Source organism: Oncorhynchus masou, unplaced genomic scaffold (genome assembly GCF_036934945.1).
Source record: "Oncorhynchus masou masou isolate Uvic2021 unplaced genomic scaffold, UVic_Omas_1.1 unplaced_scaffold_2220, whole genome shotgun sequence".
NCBI lineage: Eukaryota > Metazoa > Chordata > Actinopteri > Salmoniformes > Salmonidae > Oncorhynchus > Oncorhynchus masou.
The window spans coordinates 7,160-32,349 of record NW_027008694.1 but is presented as its reverse complement, the minus strand read 5'-3'; the positions used below and the strand labels follow the sequence as shown (position 1 = coordinate 32,349).

The window sequence follows — 25,190 nt, the reverse complement described above, 5'->3', positions numbered from 1 at the left end:
TTCCTGTCTGTATGACACACTGTTATTCTGGAGTTCCTGTCTGTATGACACACTGTTATTCTGGAGTTCCTGTCTGTATGACACACTGTTATTCTGGAGTTCCTGTCTGTATGACACACTGTTATTCTGGAGTTCCTGTCTGTATGACACACTGTTATTCTGGAGTTCCTGTCTGTATGACACACTGTTATTCTGGAGTTCCTGTCTGTATGACACACTGTTATTCTGGAGTTCCTGTCTGTATGACACACTGTTATTCTGGAGTTCCTGTCTGTATGACACACTGTTATTCTGGAGTTCCTGTCTGTATGACACACTGTTATTCTGGAGTTCCTGTCTGTATGACACACTGTTATTCTGGAGTTCCTGTCTGTATGACACACTGTTATTCTGGAGTTCCTGTCTGTATGACACACTGTTATTCTGGAGTGGAGTTCCTTCTAGGCTCTTAATGTTGATCCCACAAATAAAAACGACTTTGTAAATGGAGCACATTGTTGTGTTACAGTTTAGTCTGTCCTCCTCTGTCAATGTTCAGCACGTTAAAATGGAACACAGACAACAGTTTGATCTCTGTCCTTTTAATAGTCTCTTATTTATGATTTCTCAGGTCGTTCCTGGCTCTCTTCATTCATTTATCCATTCATCCACCCATCATGAGCTCATCTTCAGGCCTTGTCCATCCGTCCGTCCATCCATCCATCCATCCATCCATCCATCCATCCATCCATCCATCCATCCATCCATCCATCCTCATAGAAATATACACATTTATTCCTTACAATCTTCTTCTTCAGGTTTATAATATAAAACGGGTCCAAGCACAGACAGTCATGGTTCTGTCCCATTGTGTCCTGTCCGTCTGTAGCGGCACGTCACCAGTCTGTTGTAGTACTGTAGGAGGGTCAACAGGTGGCGCTCTAACTGAACACATACAGAGTAAGACAGACAGAGAGGAGGGTGTAGAGTACTGGGCTCAGCTCAGTTTCAGTACTGCTTCCTTCCCTCTGTCAGTCTGTCAGTGTGGTTTCCAACAACTCCTCCTTCTTCTCCTTCTCTTCACTAGTGTCTCTGAAGGCCTTTCCTCTTCTTCACTAGTGTCTCTGAAGGCCTTTCCTCTTCTTCACTAGTGTCTCTGAAGGCCTTTCCTCTTCTTCACTAGTGTCTCTGGAGGCCTTTCCTCTTCTTCACTAGTGTCTCTGGAGGCCTTTCCTCTTCTTCACTAGTGTCTCTGAAGGCCTTTCCTCTTCTTCACTAGTGTCTCTGGAGGCCTTTCCTCTTCTTCACTAGTGTCTCTGGAGGCCTTTCCTCTTCTTCACTAGTGTCTCTGAAGGCCTTTCCTCTTCTTCACTAGTGTCTCTGAAGGCCTTTCCTCTTCTTCACTAGTGTCTCTGAAGGCCTTTCCTCTTCTTCACTAGTGTCTCTGGAGGCCTTTCCTCTTCTTCACTAGTGTCTCTGGAGGCCTTTCCTCTTCTTCACTAGTGTCTCTGGAGGCCTTTCCTCTTCTTCACTAGTGTCTCTGAAGGCCTTTCCTCTTCTTCACTAGTGTCTCTGGAGGCCTTTCCTCTTCTTCACTAGTGTCTCTGAAGGCCTTTCCTCTTCTTCACTAGTGTCTCTGAAGGCCTTTCCTCTTCCTCCTCGTAAAGAAACAGCAGCACCTGAAACAGAACAAAGGAACAACAATAGGATGAGATTATAACATTGAAAAAACGAAGGGGTAGAGGGCAGGGGGGTAGAGGGAAGGCAGGGGGGTAGAGGGAAGGGAGGAGGTAGAGGGCAGGGGGAAGGGGTAGAGGGCAGGGGGAAGGGGTAGAGGGCAGGGGGAAGGGGTAGAGGGAAGGGGTAAAGTGAAGGGGTAGAGAGAAAGGGGCATCCATCTCACTTAGTGTCGTCGGCCACCTCCACCTCGGCCGGGGCAGTGATGGGTGCATTGGAGTGGCCCGCCGTCGGGTCGTCTGTATTCAGCTCCCCATTGGTTGAACTCAACACCTGAAGGGGAGCATCATAGACCACCAGACAATGGCGGCTTATTATGGTCCAAAATATCTAAGGTCACTTATTATGAGACTTCTGAATGTTGTATATAGAAATGTAATGAATAGAGCCAACACGATTCCCTATTCTACATGATAGAAATGTAATGAATAGAGCCAACACGATTCCCTATTCTACATGATAGAAATGTAATGAATAGAGCCAACACGATTCCCTATTCTACATGATATAAATATAATGAATAGAGCCAACACGATTCCCTATTCTACATGATATAAATATAATGAATAGAGCCGACACGATTCCCTATTCTACATGATATAAATGTAATGAATAGAGCCGACACGATTCCCTATTCTACATGATATAAATGTAATGAATAGAGCCGACACGATTCCCTATTCTACATGATATAAATGTAATGAATAGAGCAAACACGATTCCCTATTCTACATGATATAAATGTAATGAATAGAGCCAACACGATTCCCTATTCTACATGATATAAATGTAATGAATAGAGCCAACACGATTCCCTATTCTACATGATATAAATGTAAAGAATAGAGCCAACACGATTCCCTATTCTACATGATATAAATGTAATGAATAGAGCCAACACGATTCCCTATTCTACATGATATAAATGTAATGAATAGAGCCAACACGATTCCCTATTCTACATGATATAAATGTAATGAATAGAGCCAACACGATTCCCTATTCTACATGATATAAATGTAATGAATAGAGCCAACACGATTCCCTATTCTACATGATATAAATGTAATGAATAGAGCCAACACGATTCCCTATTCTACATGATATAAATGTAATGAATAGAGCCAACACGATTCCCTATTCTACATGATAGAAATGTAATGAATAGAGCCAACACGATTCCCTATTCTACATGATATAAATGTAATGAATAGAGCCGACACGATTCCCTATTCTACATGATATAAATGTAATGAATAGAGCCGACACGATTCCCTATTCTACATGATATAAATGTAATGAATAGAGCCGACACGATTCCCTATTCTACATGATATAAATGTAATGAATAGAGCCGACACGATTCCCTATTCTACATGATATAAATGTAATGAATAGAGCCGACACGATTCCCTATTCTACATGATAGAAATGTAATGAATAGAGCCGACACGATTCCCTATTCTACATGATAGAAATGTAATGAATAGAGCCAACACGATTCCCTATTCTACATGATAGAAATGTAATGAATAGAGCCAACACGATTCCCTATTCTACATGATATAAATGTAATGAATAGAGCCAACACGATTCCCTATTCTACATGATAGAAATGTAATGAATAGAGCCAACACGATTCCCTATTCTACATGATATAAATGTAATGAATAGAGCCGACACGATTCCCTATTCTACATGATATAAATGTAATGAATAGAGCCGACACGATTCCCTATTCTACATGATATAAATGTAATGAATAGAGCCGACACGATTCCATATTCTACATGATATAAATGTAATGAATAGAGCCAACACGATTCCTTATTCTACATGATATAAATGTAATGAATAGAGCCAACACGATTCCCTATTCTACATGATATAAATGTAATGAATAGAGCCAACACGATTCCCTATTCGACATGATATAAATGTAATGAATAGAGCCAACACGATTCCCTATTCTACATGATAGAAATGTAATGAATAGAGCCAACACGATTCCCTATTCTACATGATATAAATGTAATGAATAGAGCCAACACGATTCCCTATTCTACATGATATAAATGTAATGAATAGAGCCAACACGATTCCCTATTCTACATGATATAAATGTAATGAATAGAGCCAACACGATTCCCTATTCTACATGATATAAATGTAATGAATAGAGCCAACACGATTCCCTATTCTACATGATATAAATGTAATGAATAGAGCCAACACAATTCCCTATTCTACATGATAGAAATGTAATGAATAGAGCCAACACGATTCCCTATTCTACATGATATAAATGTAATGAATAGAGCCAACACGATTCCCTATTCTACATGATATGAATGTAATGAATAGAGCCAACACGATTCCCTATTCTACATGATATAAATGTAATGAATAGAGCCAACATGATTCCCTATTCTACATGATAGAAATGTAATGAATAGAGCCGACATGATTCCCTATTCTACATGATAGAAATGTAATGAATAGAGCAGACATGAATCCCTATTCTACATGATAGAAATGTAATGAATAGAGCAGACATGATTCCCTATTCTACATGACAGACAATCATATCTTCTACTCAATACATTCAGAAGTCTCACTCTCAGCTCACAAACTCGGTCATAATCATTTGTAATGTTGCCTAATGTTATGAGATGAAAACTGGTTTCCTCAAGATGGTTGTGTGATTCCAGAAACATTTGAAGTTTCCACTGTCCTGTTATAGAAATGATGTGATCAGACTGCATGTTCAGCTGGCTACTTGATCCCTCTTACAGTGACTTAATGCTCCAGCCAACAATGGCCCCTTCTGAGATGGTCCCATATGCCCTATATAGCAAACTACTGTTAACCAGGGCCCATGTGGCTCTGGTCAAAAGTAGTGCACTACATAGGGCATTTGGGGTGCAAACAAATGACACTGAACGCTGCCCACACTAGATGGTATTACATTGATTACATCCATCTATATAAGACTTGCGACCAACCACAAGGTGACCTCAGTTCTAGATGATGAAACATTCTAATAGCACAAGTTTTCCTTAAGTCACTGTCTCTCCCACAGTTAGTCCCTCGCCCCAGTAGCATTATTAGTCCCTCGGCCCAGTAGCATTATTAGTCCCTCGCCCCAGTAGCATTATTAGTCCCTCGCCCCAGTAGCATTATTAGTCCCTCGCCCCAGTAGCATTATTAGTCCCTCGCCCCAGTAGCATTATTAGTCCCTCGCCCCAGTAGCATTATTAGTCCCTCGCCCCAGCAGCATTATTAGTCCCTCGCACCAGTAGCATTATTAGTCCCTCGACCCAGTAGCATTATTAGTCCCTCGGCCCAGTAGCATTATTAGTCCCTCGGCCCAGTAGCATTATTAGACCCTCGCCCCAGTAGCATTATTAGTCCCTCGCCCCAGATGGATATAGTTAGTTCCTCGGCTTCAGTAGGATAGAGTTAGTCCCTCGGCCCAGATGGATAGAGTTAGTCCCTCGGCCCAGTAGCATTATTAGACCCTCGGCCCAGTAGCATTATTAGACCCTCGCTCCAGTAGCTTTATTAGTCCCTCGCCCCAGTAGGATAGAGTTAGTCCCTCGGCCCAGTAGCATTATTAGTCCCTCGCCCCAGATGGATAGAGTTAGTCCCTCGGCCCAGTAGCATTATTAGTCCCTCGCCCCAGATGGATAGAGTTAGTCCCTCGGCCCAGTAGCATTATTAGTCCCTCGGCCCAGTAGCATTATTAGTCCCTCGCCCCAGATGGATAGAGTTAGTCCCTCGCCCCAGTAGCATTATTAGTCCCTCGGCCCAGTAGCATTATTAGTCCCTCGCCCCAGTAGCATTATTAGTCCCTCGCCCCAGTAGGATAGAGTTCGTCCCTCGCCCCAGTAGGATAGAGTTAGTCCCTCGCCCCAGTAGCATTATTAGTCCCTCGCCCCAGTAGCATTATTAGTCCCTCGCCCCAATAGCATTATTAGTCCCTCGCCCCAGTAGCATTATTAGTCCCTCGCCCCAGTAGCATTATTAGTCCCTCGCCCCAGTAGCATTATTAGTCCCTCGCCCCAGTAGGATAGGGTTAGACAATCGCCCCAGTAGCATTATTCGTCCCTCGGCCCCAGTAGGATAGAGTTAGACCCTCGGCCCCAGTAGGATAGGGTTAGACCCTCGGCCCCAGTAGCATTATTAGTCCCTCGCCCCAGCAGCATTATTAGTCCCTCGGCCCCAGTAGCATTATTCGTCCCTCGGCCCCAGTAGCATTATTAGTCCCTCGGCCCAGTAGCATTATTCGTCCCTCGGCCCCAGTAGCATTATTCGTCCCTCGGCCCCAGTAGGATAGGGTTAGACCCTCGGCCCCAGTAGCATTATTAGTCCCTCGGCCCCAGTAGCATTATTAGTCCCTCGCCCCTGCAGCATTATTAGTCCATCGGCCCAGTAGCATTATTCGTCCCTCGGCCCCAGTAGGATAGAGTTAGACCCTCGGCCCCAGTAGCATTATTAGTCCCTCGGCCCCAGTAGCATTATTAGTCCCTCGGCCCCAGTAGCATTATTAGTCCCTCGGCCCCAGTAGGATAGAGTTAGTCCCTCGGCCCAGTAGCATTATTCGTCCCTCGGCCCCAGTAGGATAGAGTTAGACCCTCGGCCCCAGTAGCATTATTAGTCCCTCGCCCCAGTAGCATTATTAGTCCCTCGCCCCAGTAGCATTATTAGTCCCTCGCCCCAGCAGCATTATTAGTCCCTCGGCCCCAGTAGGATAGAGTTAGTCCCTCGGCCCAGTAGCATTATTCGTCCCTCGGCCCCAGTAGGATAGAGTTAGACCCTCGGCCCCAGTAGCATTATTAGTCCCTCGCCCCAGTAGCATTATTAGTCCCTCGCCCCAGTAGCATTATTAGTCCCTCGCCCCAGCAGCATTATTAGTCCCTCGCCCCAGCAGCATTATTAGTCCCTCGGCCCCAGTAGGATAGAGTTAGTCCCTCGGCCCAGTAGCATTATTAGTCCCTCGGCCCCAGTAGCATTATTAGTACCTCGGCCCCAGTAGCATTATTAGTCCCTCGTCCCAGTAGCATTATTAGTCCCTCGCCCCAGCAGCATTATTAGTCCCTCGCCCCAGCAGCATTATTAGTCCCTCGGCCCCAGTAGGATAGAGTTAGTCCCTCGGCCCAGTAGCATTATTAGTCCCTCGGCCCCAGTAGCATTATTAGTACCTCGGCCCCAGTAGCATTATTAGTCCCTCGTCCCAGTAGCATTATTAGTCCCTCGCCCCAGTAGCATTATTAGTCCCTCGGCCCCAGTAGGATAGAGTTAGACCCTCAGCCCAGTAGCATTATTAGTCCCTCGGCCCCAGTAGCATTATTAGTCCCTCGGCCCCAGTAGCATTATTAATCCCTCGCCCCAGTAGCATTATTAGTCCCTCGGCCCCAGTAGGATAGGGCTAGACAATCGCCCCAGTAGCATTATTCGTCCCTCGGCCCCGGTAGGATAGGGTTAGACCCTCGGCCCCGGTAGGATAGGGTTAGACCCTCGGCCCCGGTAGGAGACGGCTAGTCCCTCGGCCCCGGTAGGAGACGGCTAGTCCCTCGGCCCCGGTAGGAGACAGCTAGTCCCTCGGCCCCGGTAGGAGACAGCTAGTCCCTCGGCCCCGGTAGGACACAGCTAGTCCCTCGGCCCCGGTAGGACACAGCTAGTCCCTCGGCCCCGGTAGGACACAGCTAGTCCCTCGGCCCCGGTAGGACACAGCTAGTCCCTCGGCCCCGGTAGGACACAGCTAGTCCCTCGGCCCCGGTAGGACACAGCTAGTCCCTCGGCCCCGGTAGGACACAGCTAGTCCCTCGGCCCCGGTAGGACACAGCTAGTCCCTCGGCCCCGGTAGGATACAGCTAGTCCCTCGGCCCCGGTAGGATACAGCTAGTCCCTCGGCCCCGGTAGGATACAGCTAGTCCCTCGGCCCCGGTAGGATACAGCTAGTCCCTCGGCCCCGGTAGGATACAGCTAGTCCCTCGGCCCCGGTAGGATACAGCTAGTCCCTCGGCCCCGGTAGGATACAGCTAGTCCCTCGGCCCCGGTAGGATACAGCTAGTCCCTCGGCCCGGTAGGATACAGCTAGTCCCTCGGCCCCGGTAGGATACAGCTAGTCCCTCGGCCCCGGTAGGATACAGCTAGTCCCTCGGCCCCGGTAGGATACAGCTAGTCCCTCGGCCCCGGTAGGATACAGCTAGTCCCTCGGCCCCGGTAGGATACAGCTAGTCCCTCGGCCCGGTAGGATACAGCTAGTCCCACGGCCCCGGTAGGATACAGCTAGTCCCTCGGCCCCGGTAGGATACAGCTAGTCCCTCGGCCCCGGTAGGATACAGCTAGTCCCTCAGCCCCGGTAGGATACAGCTAGTCCCTCAGCCCCGGTAGGATACAGCTAGTCCCTCAGCCCCGGTAGGATACAGCTAGTCCCTCAGCCCCGGTAGGATACAGCTAGTCCCTCGCCCCCGGTAGGATACAGCTAGTCCCTCGCCCCCGGTAGGATACAGCTAGTCCCTCGCCCCCGGTAGGATACAGCTAGTCCCTCAGCCCCGGTAGGATACAGCTAGTCCCTCGCCCCCGGTAGGATACAGCTAGTCCCTCGCCCCCGGTAGGATACAGCTAGTCCCTCGCCCCCGGTAGGATACAGTTAGTCCCTCGGCCCCAGCAGGATACAGTTAGTCCCTCGGACCCGGTAGGATATAAGCCTAGTATGAAGTGTGCACATTGTGAGGGAAAAAGTGGGTAAGGAGAATGCGTTGGAGAAAGAAAAACGTGAGCAGAGACTAGTGCTGCAGAAAGAGAGCTAGGAGAGGAAAAACAAGGAGAAAGAAAGCAAGAGACAAGAGGCAGAGTGTTGAACATTGCGGGGCGACGCCCACAGCCCAGTACCTGGACAGAGCCCCCCAGCCTATCAGCTGCTAGATGGGACCCCAGCAGCTCCCTATTGGTCACTGGAGTGGGCTGGGAATCACTTCCTTTGGGTTCTGGCGACTGGCACGACAGCAAAGGAGGAAGTAGAGGGAGGAGATGGTGAAGGAGGAAGTAGAGGGAGGAGATGGTGAAGGAGGAAGTAGAGGGAGGAGATGGTGAAGGATGAGATGGTGAGGGAGGAAGTAGAGGGAGGAGATGGTGAGGGAGGAAGTAGAGGGAGGAGATGGTGAGGGAGGAAGTAGAGGGAGGAGATGGTGAGGGAGGAAGTAGAGGGAGGAGATGGTGAGGGAGGAAGTAGAGGGAGGAGATGGTGGAGGAGGAAAGAAACAGAAAAACAGTGTTTAAAGACGTCTCTCTCCCGGTCAGCAGTTCGGCAGCTACTTAGACACTGCTCTACCGGAGGACAGACAGACCTGAGGGGCGGTGCGGTGATGGGGGAAGAAAAGAGTGCACGTGAGGAGGAGTGCATGACAGAAGACAACTCGTGTGACATGAAGAAACACAAGCGGCTGTAGAAGCCACTGGTGTGAGCTGAGACTGAACAAGCTGCTGCTATGAGACTGGCTTCGGTTGGTGGGTCTGGTGCTGCTGTTATGAGACTGGCTTCGGTTGGTGGTTCTGGTGCTGCTGTTATGAGACTGGATTCGGTTGGTGGGTCTGGTGGCATTGTCAGTGGCAATCTGTGGTTTGATGAGTAAGGCCAGTTATACAGTTAGTTTAACCTGGATACCAGTCTGTTTCTAGTTGCTTTAATAGAGCCTGGATACCTGTCTGTTTTTGCTCTCTTGCCAACTCCTTATGGAACTGTTGTGACGAACTGTTTGGCTTGACAATCAGAGTAGGAGTAGGCAAAAGCACCAACAGATCTGGGACCCAGGCTACAGATCTGGGACCCAGGCTACAGATCTGGGACCCAGGCTACAGATCTGGGACCCAGGCTACAGATCTGGGACCCAGGCTACAGATCTGGGACCCAGGCTACAGATCTGGGACCCAGGCTACAGATCTGGGACCCAGGCTACAGATCTGGGACCCAGGCTACAGATCTGGGACCAGGCTACAGTTAGTAAGAAGCTGCCAATTTGGAACACATGTTCAGTGTATGTTTGTGTGTGTGATCAGTGTGTGTGTGTGTGTTCAGTGTATGTGTGTGTGTGTGTTCAGTGTGTGTCCTACCTGGTTTTTGGTCTGCTGCACTGCCTTGTCTCTGCTGCTGGACTGTAGGAGGGGCTCACTGGGGACTGGACCAATAGGAGTGGGCTGAGGACAGAGGTTAAAGGTCATCATTAACTAAAGGGCCAATAGGAGTGGGCCATATCCTACATCAAGCTGTTCATCGGAGCCATATCCTACATCAAGCTGTTCATCAGAGCCATGTCCTACATCAAGCTGTTCATCAGAGCCATGTCCTACATCAAGCTGTTCATCAGAGCCATGTCCTACATCAAGCTGTTCATCAGAGCCATGTCCCACATCAAGCTGTTCATTAGAGCCATGTCCCACATCAAGCTGTTCATCAGAGCCATGTCCCACATCAAGCTGTTCATCAGAGCCATGTCCCACATCAAGCTGTTCATCAGAGCCATGTCCCACATCAAGCTGTTCATCAGAGCCATGTCCCACATCAAGCTGTTCATCAGAGCCATGTCCCACATCAAGCTGTTCATCAGAGCCATGTCCCACATCAAGCTGTTCATCAGAGCCATGTCCCACATCAAGCTGTTCATCAGAGCCATGTCCCACATCAAGCTGTTCATCAGAGCCATGTCCCACATCAAGCTGTTCATCAGAGCCATGTTCCACATCAAGCTGTTCATCAGAGCCATGTCCCACATCAAGCTGTTCATCAGAACCATGACCCACATCAAGCTGTTCATCAGAGCCATGTCCTACATCAAGCTGTTCAGAGCCATGTCCTACATCAAGCTGTTCATCAGAGCCATGTCCTACATCAAGCTGTTCATCAGAGCCATGTCCTACATCAAGCTGTTCATCAGAGCCATGTCCTACATCAAGCTGTTCATCAGAGCCATGTCCTACATCAAGCTGTTCATCAGAGCCATGTCCTACATCAAGCTGTTCATCAGAGCCATGTCCTACATCAAGCTGTTCATCAGAGCCATGTCCTACATCAAGCTGTTCATCAGAGCCATATCCTACATCAAGCTATTCATCAGAGCAATGTCCTACATCAAGCTGTTCATCAGAGCAATGTCCCAAATGGAACCCTGTAATTTCCTACACATAGTGCACTACTATTGGCTAAAGTTACAAATAGAACTCACTCAACTATATACATCAAATCTATGACATAGGGGTAATACTACAGTAATACGGAGGGTTTAGGGTTAGGACTGAGGGGCTAGGGTTAGAAATGAGGGGCTAGGGTTAGAAATGAGGGGCTAGGGTTAGAAATGAGGGGTAATACTAGGGTTAGGACTGAGGGGTAATACTAGGGTTAGGACTAAGGGGTAATACTACGGTTAGCACTGAGGGGTAATACTAGGGTTAGGACTGAGGGGTTAGGGTTAGGACTGAGGGGTAATACTAGGGTTAGCACTGAGGGGTAATACTAGGGTTAGGACTGAGGGGTAATACTAGGGTTAGGACTGAGGGGTAATACTAGGGTTAGGACTGAGGGGTAATACTAGGGTTAGCACTGAGGGGTAATACTAGGGTTAGGACTGAGGGGTAATACTAGGGCTAGGACTGAGGGGTAATTATAGGGTTAGCACTGAGGGGTAATACTAGGGTTAGGACTGAGGGGTAATACTAGGGTTAGGACTGAGGGGTATTACTAGGGTTAGGACTGAGGGGCTAGGGTTAGGACTGAGGGGTAATACTAGGGTTAGGACTGAGGGGTAATACTAGGGTTAGCACTGAGGGGTAATACTAGGGTTAGGACTGAGGGGTAATACTAGGGTTAGCACTGAGGGGTAATACTAGGGTTAGCACTGAGGGGTAATACTAGGGCTAGGACTGAGGGGTAATACTAGGGCTAGGACTGAGGGGTAATACTAGGGTTAGCACTGAGGGGTAATACTAGGGTTAGCACTGAGGGGTAATACTAGGGTTAGGACTGAGGGGTAATACTAGGGCTAGGACTGAGGGGTAATACTAGGGTTAGCACTGAGGGGTAATACTAGGGTTAGCACTGAGGGGTAATACTAGGGTTAGCACTGAGGGGTAATACTAGGGTTAGCACTGAGGGGTAATACTAGGGTTAGCACTGAGGGGTAATACTAGGGTTAGGACTGAGGGGTAATACTAGGGTTAGGACTGAGGGGTAATACTAGGGTTAGGACTGAGGGGTAATACTAGGGTTAGGACTGAGGGGTAATACTAGGGTTAGGACTGAGGGGTTAGGGTTAGGACTGAGGGGTAATACTAGGGTTAGCACTGAGGGGTAATACTAGGGTTAGGACTGAGGGGTAATACTAGGGTTAGGACTGAGGGGCTAGGGTTAGGACTGAGGGGTAATACTAGGGTTAGGACTGAGGGGCTAGGGTTAGCACTGAGGGGTAATACTAGGGTTAGGACTGAGGGGTAATACTAGGGTTAGGACTAAGGGGTAATACTAGGGTTAGGACTGAGGGGTAATACTAGGGTTAGCACTGAGGGGTAATACTAGGGTTAGCACTGAGGGGTAATACTAGGGTTAGGACTGAGGGGTAATACTAGGGTTAGGACTGAGGGGTAATACTAGGGTTAGGACTGAGGGGTAATACTAGGGTTAGGACTGAGGGGTAATACTAGGGTTAGCACTGAGGGGTAATACTAGGGTTAGGACTGAGGGGTAATACTAGGGTTAGGACTGAGGGGTAATACTAGGGTTAGGACTGAGGGGTAATACTAGGGTTAGGACTGAGGGGTAATACTAGGGTTAGCACTGAGGGGTAATACTAGGGTTAGGACTGAGGGGTTAGGGTTAGGACTGAGGGGTAATACTAGGGTTAGGACTGAGGGGTAATACTAGGGTTAGCACTGAGGGGTAATACTAGGATTAGGACTGAGGGGTAATACTAGGGTTAGCACTGAGGGGTTAGGGTTAGGACTGAGGGGTAATACTAGGGTTAGGACTGAGGGGTAATACTAGGGTTAGGACTGAGGGGTAATACTAGGGTTAGGACTGAGGGGTAATACTAGGGTTAGGACTGAGGGGTAATACTAGGGTTAGCACTGAGGGGTAATACTAGGGTTAGCACTGAGGGGTAATACTAGGGTTAGGACTGAGGGGTAATACTAGGGTTAGGACTGAGGGGTAATACTAGGGTAAGGACTGAGGGGTAATACTAGGGTTAGGACTGAGGGGTAATACTAGGGTTAGGACTGAGGGGTAATACTAGGGTTAGCACTGAGGGGTAATACTAGGGTTAGGACTGAGGGGTTAGGGTTAGGACTGAGGGGTAATACCAGGGTTAGGACTGAGGGGTTAGGGTTAGGACTGAGGGGTAATACTAGGGTTAGGACTGAGGGGTAATACTAGGGTTAGCACTGAGGGGTAATACTAGGGTTAGGACTGAGGGGTAATACTAGGGTTAGCACTGAGGGGTAATACTAGGGTTAGCACTGAGGGGTAATACTAGGGTTAGGACTGAGGGGTAATACTAGGGTTAGGACTGAGGGGTAATACTAGGGTAAGGACTGAGGGGTAATACAAGGGTTAGGACTGAGGGGTAATACTAGGGTTAGGACTGAGGGGGTAATACTAGGGTTAGGACTGAGGGGTAATACTAGGGTTAGGACTGAGGGGTAATACTAGGGTAAGGACTGAGGGGTAATACTAGGGTTAGGACTGAGGGGTAATACTAGGGTTAGGACTGAGGGGTAATACTAGGGTTAGGACTGAGGGGTAATACGAGGGTTAGGACTGAGGGGTAATACTAGGGTTAGGACTGAGGGGTTAGGGTTAGCACTGAGGGGTAATACTAGGGTTAGGACTGAGGGGTAATACTAGGGTTAGGACTGAGGGGTAATACTAGGGTTAGGACTGAGGGGTAATACTAGGGTTAGGACTGAGGGGTAATACTAGGGTTAGCACTGAGGGGTAATACTAGGGTTAGGACTGAGGGGTTAGGGTTAGGACTGAGGGGTAATACTAGGGTTAGGACTGAGGGGTAATACTAGGGTTAGGACTGAGGTGTAATACTAGGGTTAGGACTGAGGGGTTAGGGTTAGCACTGAGGGGTAATACTAGGGTTAGGACTGAGGGGTAATACTAGGGTTAGGACTGAGGGGTAATACTAGGGTTAGCACTGAGGGGTAATACTAGGGTTAGGACTGAGGGGTTAGGGTTAGGACTGAGGGGTAATACTAGGGTTAGGACTGAGGGGTAATACTAGGGTTAGGACTGAGGGGTAATACTAGGGTTAGCACTGAGGGGTTAGGGTTAGGACTGAGGGGTAATACTAGGGTTAGGACTGAGGGGTAATACTAGGGTTAGGACTGAGGGGTAATACTAGGATTAGGACTGAGGGGTAATACTAGGGTTAGGACTGAGGGGTAATACTAGGGTTAGGACTGAGGGGTAATACTAGGGTTAGGACTGAGGGGTAATACTAGGGTTAGGACTGAGGGGTAATACTAGGGTTAGGACTGAGGGGTAATACTAGGGTTAGGACTGAGGGGTAAGGGTAGGACTAGGGTTTAGGACTGAGGGGTAATACTAGGGTTAGGACTGAGGGGTTATACTAGGGTTAGGACTGAGGGGTAATACTAGGGTTAGGACTGAGGGGTAATACTAGGGCTAGGACTGAGGGGTAATACTAGGGTAAGGACTGAGGGGTAATACTAGGGTTAGGACTGAGGGGTTAGGGTTAGGACTGAGGGGTAATACTAGGGTTAGGACTGAGGGGTAATACTAGGGTTAGCACTGAGGGGTTAGGGTTAGGACTGAGGGGTAATACTAGGGTTAGGACTGAGGGGTAATACTAGGGTTAGGACTGAGGGGTTAGGGTTAGGACTGAGGGGTAATACTAGGGTTAGGACTGAGGGGTAATACTAGGGTTAGGACTGAGGGGTTAGGGTTAGGACTGAGGGGTAATACTAGGGTTAGGACTGAGGGGTAATACTAGGGCTAGGACTGAGGGGTAATACTAGGGTTAGGACTGAGGGGTTATACTAGGGTTAGCACTGAGGGGTTAGGGTTAGCACTGAGGGGTAATACTAGGGTTAGGACTGAGGGGTAATACTAGGGCTAGGACTGAGGGGTAATACTAGGGTTAGGATTGAGGGGTAATACTAGGGTTAGGACTGAGGGGTAATACTAGGGTTAGGACTGAGGGGTAATACTAGGGCTAGGACTGAGGGGTAATACTAGGGTTAGGACTGAGGGGTAATACTAGGGTTAGGACTGAGGGGTAATACTAGGGTTAGGACTGAGGGGTAATACTAGGGCTAGGACTGAGGGGTAATACTAGGGTTAGGACTGAGGGGGTAATACTAGGGTTAGGACTGAGGGGTAATACTAGGGTTAGGACTGAGGGGTAATACTAGGGTTAGCACTGAGGGGTAATACTAGGGTTAGGACTGAGGGGTTAGGGTTAGGACTGAGGGGTAATACTAGGGTTAGGACTGAGGGGGTAATACTAGGGTTAGGACTGAGGGGTAATACTAGGGTTAGGACTGAGGGGTTAGGGTTAGGACTGAGGGGTAATACTAGGGTTAGGACTGAGGGGTAATACTAGGGCTAGGACTGAGGGGTAATACTAGGGTTAGCACTGAGGGGTAATACTAGGGCTAGGACTGAGGGGTAATACTAGGGTTAGGACTGAGGGGTAATACTAGGGTTAGGACTGAGGGGTAATACTAGGGTTAGCACTGAGGGGTAATACTAGGGTTAGCACTGAGGGGTAATACTAGGGTTAGCACTGAGGGGTAATACTAGGGTTAGCACTGAGGGGTAATACTAGGGCTAGGACTGAGGGGTAATACTAGGGTTAGCACTGAGGGGTAATACTAGGGTTAGGACTGAGGGGTAATACTAGGGTTAGCACTGAGGGGTAATACTAGGGTTAGGACTGAGGGGTAATACTAGGGTTAGGACTGAGGGGTTAGGGTTAGGACTGAGGGGTAATACTAGGGTTAGCACTGAGGGGTAATACTAGGGCTAGGACTGAGGGGTAATACTAGGGTTAGCACTGAGAGGTAATACTAGGGTTAGCACTGAGGGGTAATACTAGGGTTAGCACTGAGGGGTAATACTAGGGTTAGGACTGAGGGGTTAGGGTTAGCACTGAGGGGTAATACTAGGGTTAGCACTGAGGGGTAATACTAGGGTTAGGACTGAGGGGTAATACTAGGGTTAGGACTGAGGGGTTAGGGTTAGGACTGAGGGGTAATACTAGGGTTAGCACTGAGGGGTAATACTAGGGTTAGGACTGAGGGGTAATACTAGGGTTAGCACTGAGGGGTAATACTAGGGTTAGCACTGAGGGGTAATACTAGGGTTAGGACTGAGGGGTAATACTAGGGTTAGCACTGAGGGGTAATACTAGGGCTAGGACTGAGGGGTAATACTAGGGTTAGCACTGAGGGGTAATACTAGGGTTAGGACTGAGGGGTAATACTAGGTTTAGCACTGAGGGGTAATACTAGGGTTAGGACTGAGGGGTAATACTAGGGTTAGGATGAGGGGTAATACTAGGGTTAGCACTGAGGGGTTAGGGTTAGCACTGAGGGGTAATACTAGGGTTAGCACTGAGGGGTAATACTAGGGTTAGCACTGAGGGGTAATACTAGGGTTAGGACTGAGGGGCTAGGGTTAGGACTGAAGGGCTAGGGTTAGGACTGAAGGGCTAGGGTTAGGACTGAGGGGCTAGGGTTAGAAATGAGGGGCTAGGGTTAGAAATGAGGGGCTAGGGTTAGGACTGAGGGGAAAGGGTTAGAAATGAGGGGTTAGGGTTAGAAATGAGGGGCTAGGGTTAGGACTGAGGGGAAAGGGTTAGAAATGAGGGGTTAGGGTTAGAAATTAGGGGCTAGGGTTAGGACTGAGGGGCTAGGGTTAGGACTGAGGGGCTAGGGTTAGGACTGAGGGGTAATACTAGGGTTAGCACTGAGGGGTAATACTAGGGTTAGGACAAAGGGGTTAGGGTTAGGACTGAGGGGTTAGGATTAGGACTGAGGGGTTAGGATTAGGACTGAGGGGTAATACTAGGGTTAGGACTGAGGGGTAATACTAGGGTTAGGACTGAGGGGTAATACTAGGGTTAGGACTGAGGGGTAATACTAGGGTTAGGACTGAGGGGTAATACTAGGGTTAGGACTGAGGGGTAATACTAGGGTTAGGACTGAGGGGTTAGGATTAGGACTGAGGGGTTAGGATTAGGACTGAGGGGTTAGGATTAGGACTGAGGGGTTAGGATTAGGACTGAGGGGTTAGGATTAGGACTGAGGGGTAATACTAGGGTTAGCACTGAGGGGTAATACTAGGGTTAGCACTGAGGGGTAATACTAGGGTTAGGACTGAGGGGTAATACTAGGGTTAGGACTGAGGGGTAATACTAGGGCTAGGACTGAGGGGTAATACTAGGGTTAGGACTGAGGGGTAATACTAGGGTTAGGACTGAGGGGTAATACTAGGGTTAGGACTGAGGGGTAATACTAGGGTTAGGACTGAGGGGTAATACTAGGGTTAGGACTGAGGGGTAATACTAGGGTTAGCACTGAGGGGTTAGGGTTAGCACTGAGGGGTAATACTAGGGTTAGGACTGAGGGGTAATACTAGGGTTAGGACTGAGGGGTTAGGATTAGGACTGAGGGGTTAGGATTAGGACTGAGGGGTAATACTAGGGTTAGCACTGAGGGGTAATACTAGGGTTAGGACTGAGGGGTTAGGATTAGGACTGAGGGGTTAGGATTAGGACTGAGGGGTAATACTAGGGTTAGCACTGAGGGGTAATACTAGGGTTAGGACTGAGGGGTAATACTAGGGTTAGGACTGAGGGGTAATACTAGGGTTAGGACTGAGGGGTAATACTAGGGTTAGGACTGAGGGGTAATACTAGGGTTAGCACTGAGGGGTAATACTAGGGTTAGGACTGAGGGGTAATACTAGGGTTAGGACTGAGGGGTAATACTAGGGTTAGGACTGAGGGGTAATACTAGGGTTAGCACTGAGGGGTAATACTAGGGTTAGGACTGAGGGGTAATACTAGGGTTAGCACTGAGGGGTAATACTAGGGTTAGGACTGAGGGGGTAATACTAGGGTTAGCACTGAGGGGTAATACTAGGGTTAGGACTGAGGGGTAATACTAGGTTAGCACTGAGGGGTAATACTAGGGTTAGGACTGAGGGGTAATACTAGGGTTAGCACTGAGGGGTAATACTAGGGTTAGGACTGAGGGGTAATACTAGGGTTAGCACTGAGGGGTAATACTAGGGTTAGCACTGAGGGGTAATACTAGGGTTAGGACTGAGGGGTAATACTAGGGTTAGGACTGAGGGGTAATACTAGGGTTAGGACTGAGGGGTAATACTAGGGTTAGCACTGAGGGGTAATACTAGGGTTAGGACTGAGGGGTAATACTAGGGTTAGGACTGAGGGGTAATACTAGGGTTAGGACTGAGGGGTAATACTAGGGTTAGCACTGAGGGGTAATACTAGGGTTAGGACTGAGGGGTAATACTAGGGTTAGCACTGAGGGGTAATACTAGGGTTAGGACTGAGGGGCTAGGGTTAGGACTGAGGGGTAATACTAGGGTTAGCACTGAGGGGTAATACTAGGGTTAGGACTGAGGGGCTAGGGTTAGGACTGAGGGGTAATACTAGGGTTAGCACTGAGGGGTAATACTAGGGTTAGGACTGAGGGGTAATACTAGGGTTAGGACTGAGGGGCTAGGGTTAGGACTGAGGGGTAATACTAGGGTTAGGACTGAGGGGTAATACTAGGGTTAGCACTGAGGGGTAATACTAGGGTTAGGACTGAGGGGTAATACTAGGGTTAGGACTGAGGGGTAATACTAGGGTTAGCACTGAGGGGTAATACTAGGGTTAGGACTGAGGGGTAATACTAGGGTTAGCACTGAGGGGTAATACTAGGGTTAGCACTGAGGGGTAATACTAGGGTTAGGACTGAGGGGTAATACTAGGGTTAGCACTGAGGGGTAATACTAGGGTTAGGACTGAGGGGTAATACTAGGGTTAGCACTGAGGGGTAATACTAGGGTTAGGACTGAGGGGTAATACTAGGGTTAGGACTGAGGGGTAATACTAGGGTTAGCACTGAGGGGTAATACTAGGGTTAGGACTGAGGGGTTAGGGTTAGGACTGAGGGGTAATACTAGGGTTAGGACTGAGCGGTAATACTAGGGTTAGCACTGAGGGGTAATACTAGGGTTAGGACTGAGGGGTAATACTAGGGTTAGGACTGAGGGGTAATACTAGGGTTAGCACTGAGGGGTAATACTAGGGTTAGGACTGAGGGGTAATACTAGGGTTAGGACTGAGGGGTAATACTAGGGTTAGGATGAGGGGTAATACTAGGGTTAGCACTGAGGGGTTAGGGTTAGGACTGAGGGGTAATACCAGGGACTGACCAGTGGCTTGCCGACCCAGTCGTACTCGTAATCAAAGACGTAGCCGTTGCTATCGAAGAGGTCGGTGAAGAGTTTGCGTAAGTAGTCGTAGTCCGGCTTCTCAAAGAAATCCAGGCGCCGCACATAACGCAGGTAGGTGGCCATCTCTTCTACAGGGAGACACACACGTTACATTCAGGTAGGATCACACCTGTTCTATTCATTCAGAAAGAAAACACCTCGTTGTCATGGTGATGATACCACAATGGTGATGATACCACACCTGTTCTATTCATTCAGAAAGAAAACACCTTGTTGTCATGGTGATGATACCACAACGTCTAGAGCAAAGGGGGGTCCGATCCCGTACTAGATGGGTGTACCTGGACCTGGGAAGCTCTCACATAGCACCTCAACGGTGCAGGCTGGTGGTGTAACGGTGTGGCGTAGGTCCCTTGATACCAACTGAACAACGTCTAGAGGCAAAGGGGGGTCCGATCCCCTACTAGATGAGTGTACCTGGACCTGGGAAGCTCTCACATAGCACCTCAACGGTGCAGGCTGGTGGTGTAACGGTGTGGCGTAGGTCCCTTGATACCAACTGAACAACGTCTAGAGGCAAAGGGGGGTCCGATCCCCTACTAGATGGGTGTACCTGGACCTGGGAAGCTCTCACATAGCACCTCAACGGTGCAGGCTGGTGGTGTAACGGTGTGGCGTAGGTCCCTTGATACCACAACGTCTAGAGGCAAAGGGGGGTCCGATCCCCTACTAGATGGGTGTACCTGGACCTGGGAAGCTCTCACATAGCACCTCAACGGTGCAGGCTGGTGGTGTAACGGTGTGGCGTAGGTCCCTTGATACCAACTGAACAACGTCTAGAGGCAAAGGGGGGTCCGATCCCGTACTAGATGGGTGTACCTGGACCTGGGAAGCTCTCACATAGCACCTCAACGGTGCAGGCTGGTGGTGTAACGGTGTGGGCAATGTTTTCCTGGGACGCGTTAGGTCCCTTGATACCAACTGAACAACGTCTAGAGGCAAAGGGGGGTCCGATCCCCTACTAGATGAGTGTACCTGGACCTGGGAAGCTCTCACATAGCACCTCAACGGTGCAGGCTGGTGGTGTAACGGTGTGGCGTAGGTCCCTTGATACCAACTGAACAACGTCTAGAGGCAAAGGGGGGTCCGATCCCGTACTAGATGGGTGTACCTGGACCTGGGAAGCTCTCACATAGCACCTCAACGGTGCAGGCTGGTGGTGTAACGGTGTGGCGTAGGTCCCTTGATACCAACTGAACAACGTCTAGAGGCAAAGGGGGGTCCGATCCCGTACTAGATGGGTGTACCTAATAATACTGTTCAGTAACTGTTGTAATTCAGGAAGACAGATACACAGACCTGGGAAGCTCTCACATAGCACCTCGATGGGCGTGGCTCTCTTGGTGTCACCTATCTTCTGATAGCGCTCCTTCAGAGTGTCTGCCTGGGGGGGCGGAGAGAGAGAGAGAGAGAGAGAGAGAGAGAGAGACAGAGAGACAGAGAGAGAGACAGAGAGAGAGACAGAGAGAGAGACAGAGAGAGAGACAGAGAGAGAGACAGAGAGAGAGACAGAGACAGAGACAGAGACAGAGAGAGAGACAGAGAGAGAGACAGAGAGAGAGACAGAGAGAGAGACAGAGAGAGAGACAGAGAGAGAGACAGAGAGAGAGACAGAGACAGAGAGAGAGACAGAGACAGAGACAGAGAGAGAGACAGAGAGAGAGACAGAGAGAGAGACAGAGAGAGAGACAGAGAGAGAGACAGAGAGAGAGACAGAGAGAGAGACAGAGAGAGAGACAGAGAGAGAGACAGAGAGAGAGACAGAGAGAGAGACAGAGAGACAGAGAGAGAGACAGAGAGAGAGACAGAGAGAGAGACAGAGACAGAGAGAAACAGACAGACTTCATTGCCTGTCGGGAATGTTTAATTCTGGAATGAAATACCAGAAGTGTTAAAGGATAAACGGACCAATCAGGGAATTGTGATGGCTAACTTTGATATAGGTTTCACACAACAGACAACTTTCTCTCTGAACAATGTCATGTGAAACACGACGGTCAGCGTGTTCAGTTAGTGATGTGCATAGAGACATGTGACTGACGGCTGTGTGTCTGTCTGAACTGATAAGACAGCAAGGACAGACTAGCTGGACCTTTAATCAACAGTAACTAGCTGGACCACCTTTAATCAACAGTAACTAGCTGGACCTTTGATCAACTGAACAACAGTAACTAGCTGGACCACCTTTAATTAACAGTAACTAGCTGGACCACCTTTAAATCAACACTAACGAGCTGGACCACCTTTAATCAACAGTAACGAGCTGGACCACCTTTAAACCAACAGTAACTAGCTGGACCACCTTTAAATCAACAGTAACTAGCTGGACCACATTTAAATCAACAGTAACTAGCTGGACCTTTAATCAACTAATAACATATGGGAATTGTTTAGTGTAGTGTGTGTGACATTACATTAGTTCCTAACCTTAAGGTGTGTTTGTTCCTACCTTCAGGCCTTGCCAGGGCAGACTGCCTCGCAGGAAGTACATGAACATGTGACCTAGAGCTTCCAGGTCATCTCTCCTGCTTTGTTCTGCAGAGAGACAGGAAACAAAACACAGTTTCAGAGACACACACACAAGCCCATTTCAAACACAGGAACAAATGAGTTCCAACTAAGAGAAAATCACAGAATTGTTTTATTTTTCTATACATTTCACCTTTATTTAACCAGGTAGGCCAGTTGAGAACACCTTTATTTAACCAGGTAGTTATATAACCCTAACCCTTTATTTAACCAGGTAGTTATATATATAACCCTAACCCTTTATTTAACCAGGTAGGCCAGTTGAGAACACCTTTATTTAACCAGGTAGTTATATAACCCTAACCCTTTATTTAACCAGGTAGTTATATATATAACCCTAACCCTTTATTTAACCAGGTAGGCCAGTTGAGAACACCTTTATTTAACCAGGTAGGCCAGTTGAGAACACCTTTATTTAACCAGGTAGGCCAGTTGAGAACACCTTTATTTAACCAGGTAGGCCAGTTGAGAACACCTTTATTTAACCAGGTAGGCCAGTTGAGAACAAGTTCTCATTTACAACTGCGACCTGGCCAAGATAAAGCAAAGCAGTGCGACACAACAGAGTTACACATGGAGTAAACACACGTACAGTCAACAACACAATAGAAGAAAAAGAAAGTCTATTTACAGTGTGTGCAAAAGGCATGAGGTGGTAAGGCAATAGACCATAGTAGCGCAGTAATTACAATTTAGCATATTAACACTGGAGTGATAGATGAGCAGATGATGATGTGCAAGTAGAGATACTGCTGTGCAAAAGAGCAGAAAAGTAAATGAAAACAATATGGCGATGAGGTAGATAGATTAGATGGACTATGTACAGCTGCAGCGATTAGTTCGCTGCGGATGCTGACCAATCCCAACTGTTGAAGCAGATGGACTAAACCAGAAAACAGCTCCATAACTATCCACCCTGATTCAAAAGACTGGTGTAGAAAAACACATGACAGCTGTTATCTCAGGGTCCACCCTGGAATAGCAGCACTTTGGTTCGACTTCCTGTCACCTCCAAAAGTAACATGACAGACTAATACGGGATTGGATTGGAGATTTCAACGAGGACATCCACTGATTTAAACAAGACAAATTAATTCAGGCTTAAAGGGACACCTTCATATCCTTTCCAGCACCGCCCCAACATCAACATGTGAAAATGGAGCATTTCTATTTTTTTGGAGTGAAATATATTTGAGGAAGAAGGTAAGTGTTTCCAATGACATCGTCTACCAATCAGAAGGCAATGCCTCCTCATAATTGGTTTTAAAAAAAAAAATCACGATGCACACTAATGATGTCATCGGAAACACTCCTCTTCCTCCATCTTTGTCATGTGTCTTTTTGGGTCTTTCTGGTCAACTATATTTTATCAATGGGATCACCTGGATCATACAGAGTACATCAAATCAGGCTGTTTACCTCTGCTCAGGTGTGTATTGATGCTCATGTAGGGCGTGGTGCCCGTCAGGCTGTTTACCTCTGCCCAGGTGAGTATTGATGCTCATGTAATGTGTGGTGCATGTCAGGCTGTTTACCTCTGCCCAGGTGAGTATTGATGCTCATGTAATGTGTGGTGCCCGTCAGGCTGTTTACCTCTGCCCAGGTGAGTATTGATGCTCATGTAATGTGTGGTGCATGTCAGGCTGTTTACCTCTGCCCAGGTGAGTATTGATGCTCATGTAATGTGTGGTGCATGTCAAGCTGTTTACCTTTGCCCAGGTGAGTATTGATGCTCATGTAACGTGCGGTGCCAGTCAGGCTCTTGTGCTCCCTGTAAGGGATGTGTTTCTTGGTCTCAGGATCAATGTACTCTTTGGCCAGGCCGAAGTCTATGATGTGGATTGTGTGCTGCCGCTTGCTGCCGGGCCGGCCAACCAGGAAGTTCTCTGGCTTCACGTCCCGGTAGATCAGACTCCTGGTGTGGACGAACTCCATCCGCGTGATCTGGGAGAGGGGGGAGGGAAAGAGGTCCTCTTTGCAACATGAAATCATTATCAGTTAGCATGTGGAACATTCAGGCCCTAAACTCATTAACCTTTGGACTGAAGAGTTCAGCACTGAAGTTCAACAAACATCTGAAAGATGTTGATGTCATCATTCTGCAGGAGACATGGTGCAAGGCTGACGTTGTCACTCACTGTCCCACAGTACAGACATCAATCTATCAGTACAAAACATAAACTTTATATTCAGGCAAACAGCAAAAGAAGCACGACTGAAATTGATTTTAAAAAATTAAAAAGAAGACCACAAATGACAACTGGTTTGATGCAGATTGTAACATTATAAGGAATAAACTTAGAACACTATCCAACCAAATAATGGTGAATTACGGCTTCATTACTGTGAGACTTTAAAACTCTGGAAACGTACACTCAGAACCAAAAAAGCACATTCCAACAGCAAGCAGCTGACACTAATTGAGGAGTCCATAAACACACACAACTTCTGGCAAAATTGGAAAAAACGAAACAAATCTAAACAATAGGAATTAGCGATACAAAATGGTGACATATGGACAACCCATTTTAAAACGCTCTACAACACCGCTCAAATTGACACAAATGCAGAACAACGTCAAACTCATGAGAAGTTGAATGGATTAGAAAAAGCTATAAAGGACAAACAAAATGCATTGGACTCCACAATTACTGACCAGGAGCTCTATGAGAAACTAAACTATTACTGACCAGGAGCTCTATAAGAAACTAAACTATTACTGACCAGGAGCTCTATAACAAACTAAACTATTACTGACCAGGAGCTCTATAAGAAACTAAACTATTACTGACCAGGAGCTCTATAAGACACTAAACTATTACTGACCAGGAGCTCTATAAGAAACTACACTATTACTGACCAGGAGCTCTATAAGAAACTAAACTATTACTGACCAGGAGCTCTATAAGAAACTTCATGCACTCAAATTTAAAAAGCATGCGGACCTGATGGCAACCTTGACAAAGTACAGGCTCAGTGAGCACAGCCTTGCCATTGAGAAGGGTCGACACAGGAAAACCTGGCTCCCTGTAGAGGAAAGGCTGTGCAACCACTGCACAACAGCAGAACCTGAGACAGAGCTGCATTTCCTGACAAAATGTCAAAAATATAAAACAATGAGAGTGAGAGAGATAATGAAAGACACCGATTCAGAGAGAGAGAGAGAGAGACATTGGGTGAAGTTGTTTCCCCTCCGCAAAGCCACTGGATCAGCCATTGCTCTAATTCTGCGAAGGGAGGTCTTTACCAGATTCGGGATTCTAGACCAAATCCTCTCTGACCGAGGTCCGCAGTTCATATCAGGAATCTACAAAGAGCTCTGTACCTACTGGGGTGTAATTGCCAACCTGACCACAGCCTATCATCCTCAGACCAACCTGACTGA

The 25,190-nt window shown here is 47.8% G+C and overlaps 1 protein-coding gene across 7 annotated transcripts; it reads right to left on the bottom strand.

Moving 5' to 3' along the window:
- Positions 1 to 316: 316 nt before the first annotated feature.
- Positions 317 to 23,837, bottom strand: LOC135533105 (casein kinase I-like). Of its 7 annotated transcripts, none has more exons than XM_064960510.1 (9): positions 23,515 to 23,837; positions 21,726 to 21,811; positions 20,576 to 20,660; positions 19,196 to 19,341; positions 9,835 to 9,918; positions 9,072 to 9,338; positions 8,617 to 8,718; positions 1,883 to 1,989; positions 317 to 1,658 (listed from the first exon to the last, which is right to left on the bottom strand). In XM_064960510.1, exons 1-9 carry the CDS (start codon positions 23,795 to 23,797, stop codon positions 1,607 to 1,609), a joined length of 1,212 nt encoding a protein of 403 aa, XP_064816582.1. In that variant the 5' UTR covers positions 23,798 to 23,837; the 3' UTR covers positions 317 to 1,606. The 7 variants fall into 7 exon arrangements, with proteins under 7 accessions (XP_064816582.1, XP_064816581.1, XP_064816583.1 ...); XM_064960509.1 differs by having other exon boundaries at positions 19,196 to 19,344; positions 23,515 to 23,836; XM_064960511.1 differs by lacking the exon at positions 23,515 to 23,837 and adding an exon at positions 23,283 to 23,311 and having other exon boundaries at positions 318 to 1,658; positions 19,196 to 19,344.
- Between the last annotated feature and the right edge of the window lie 1,353 nt (positions 23,838 to 25,190).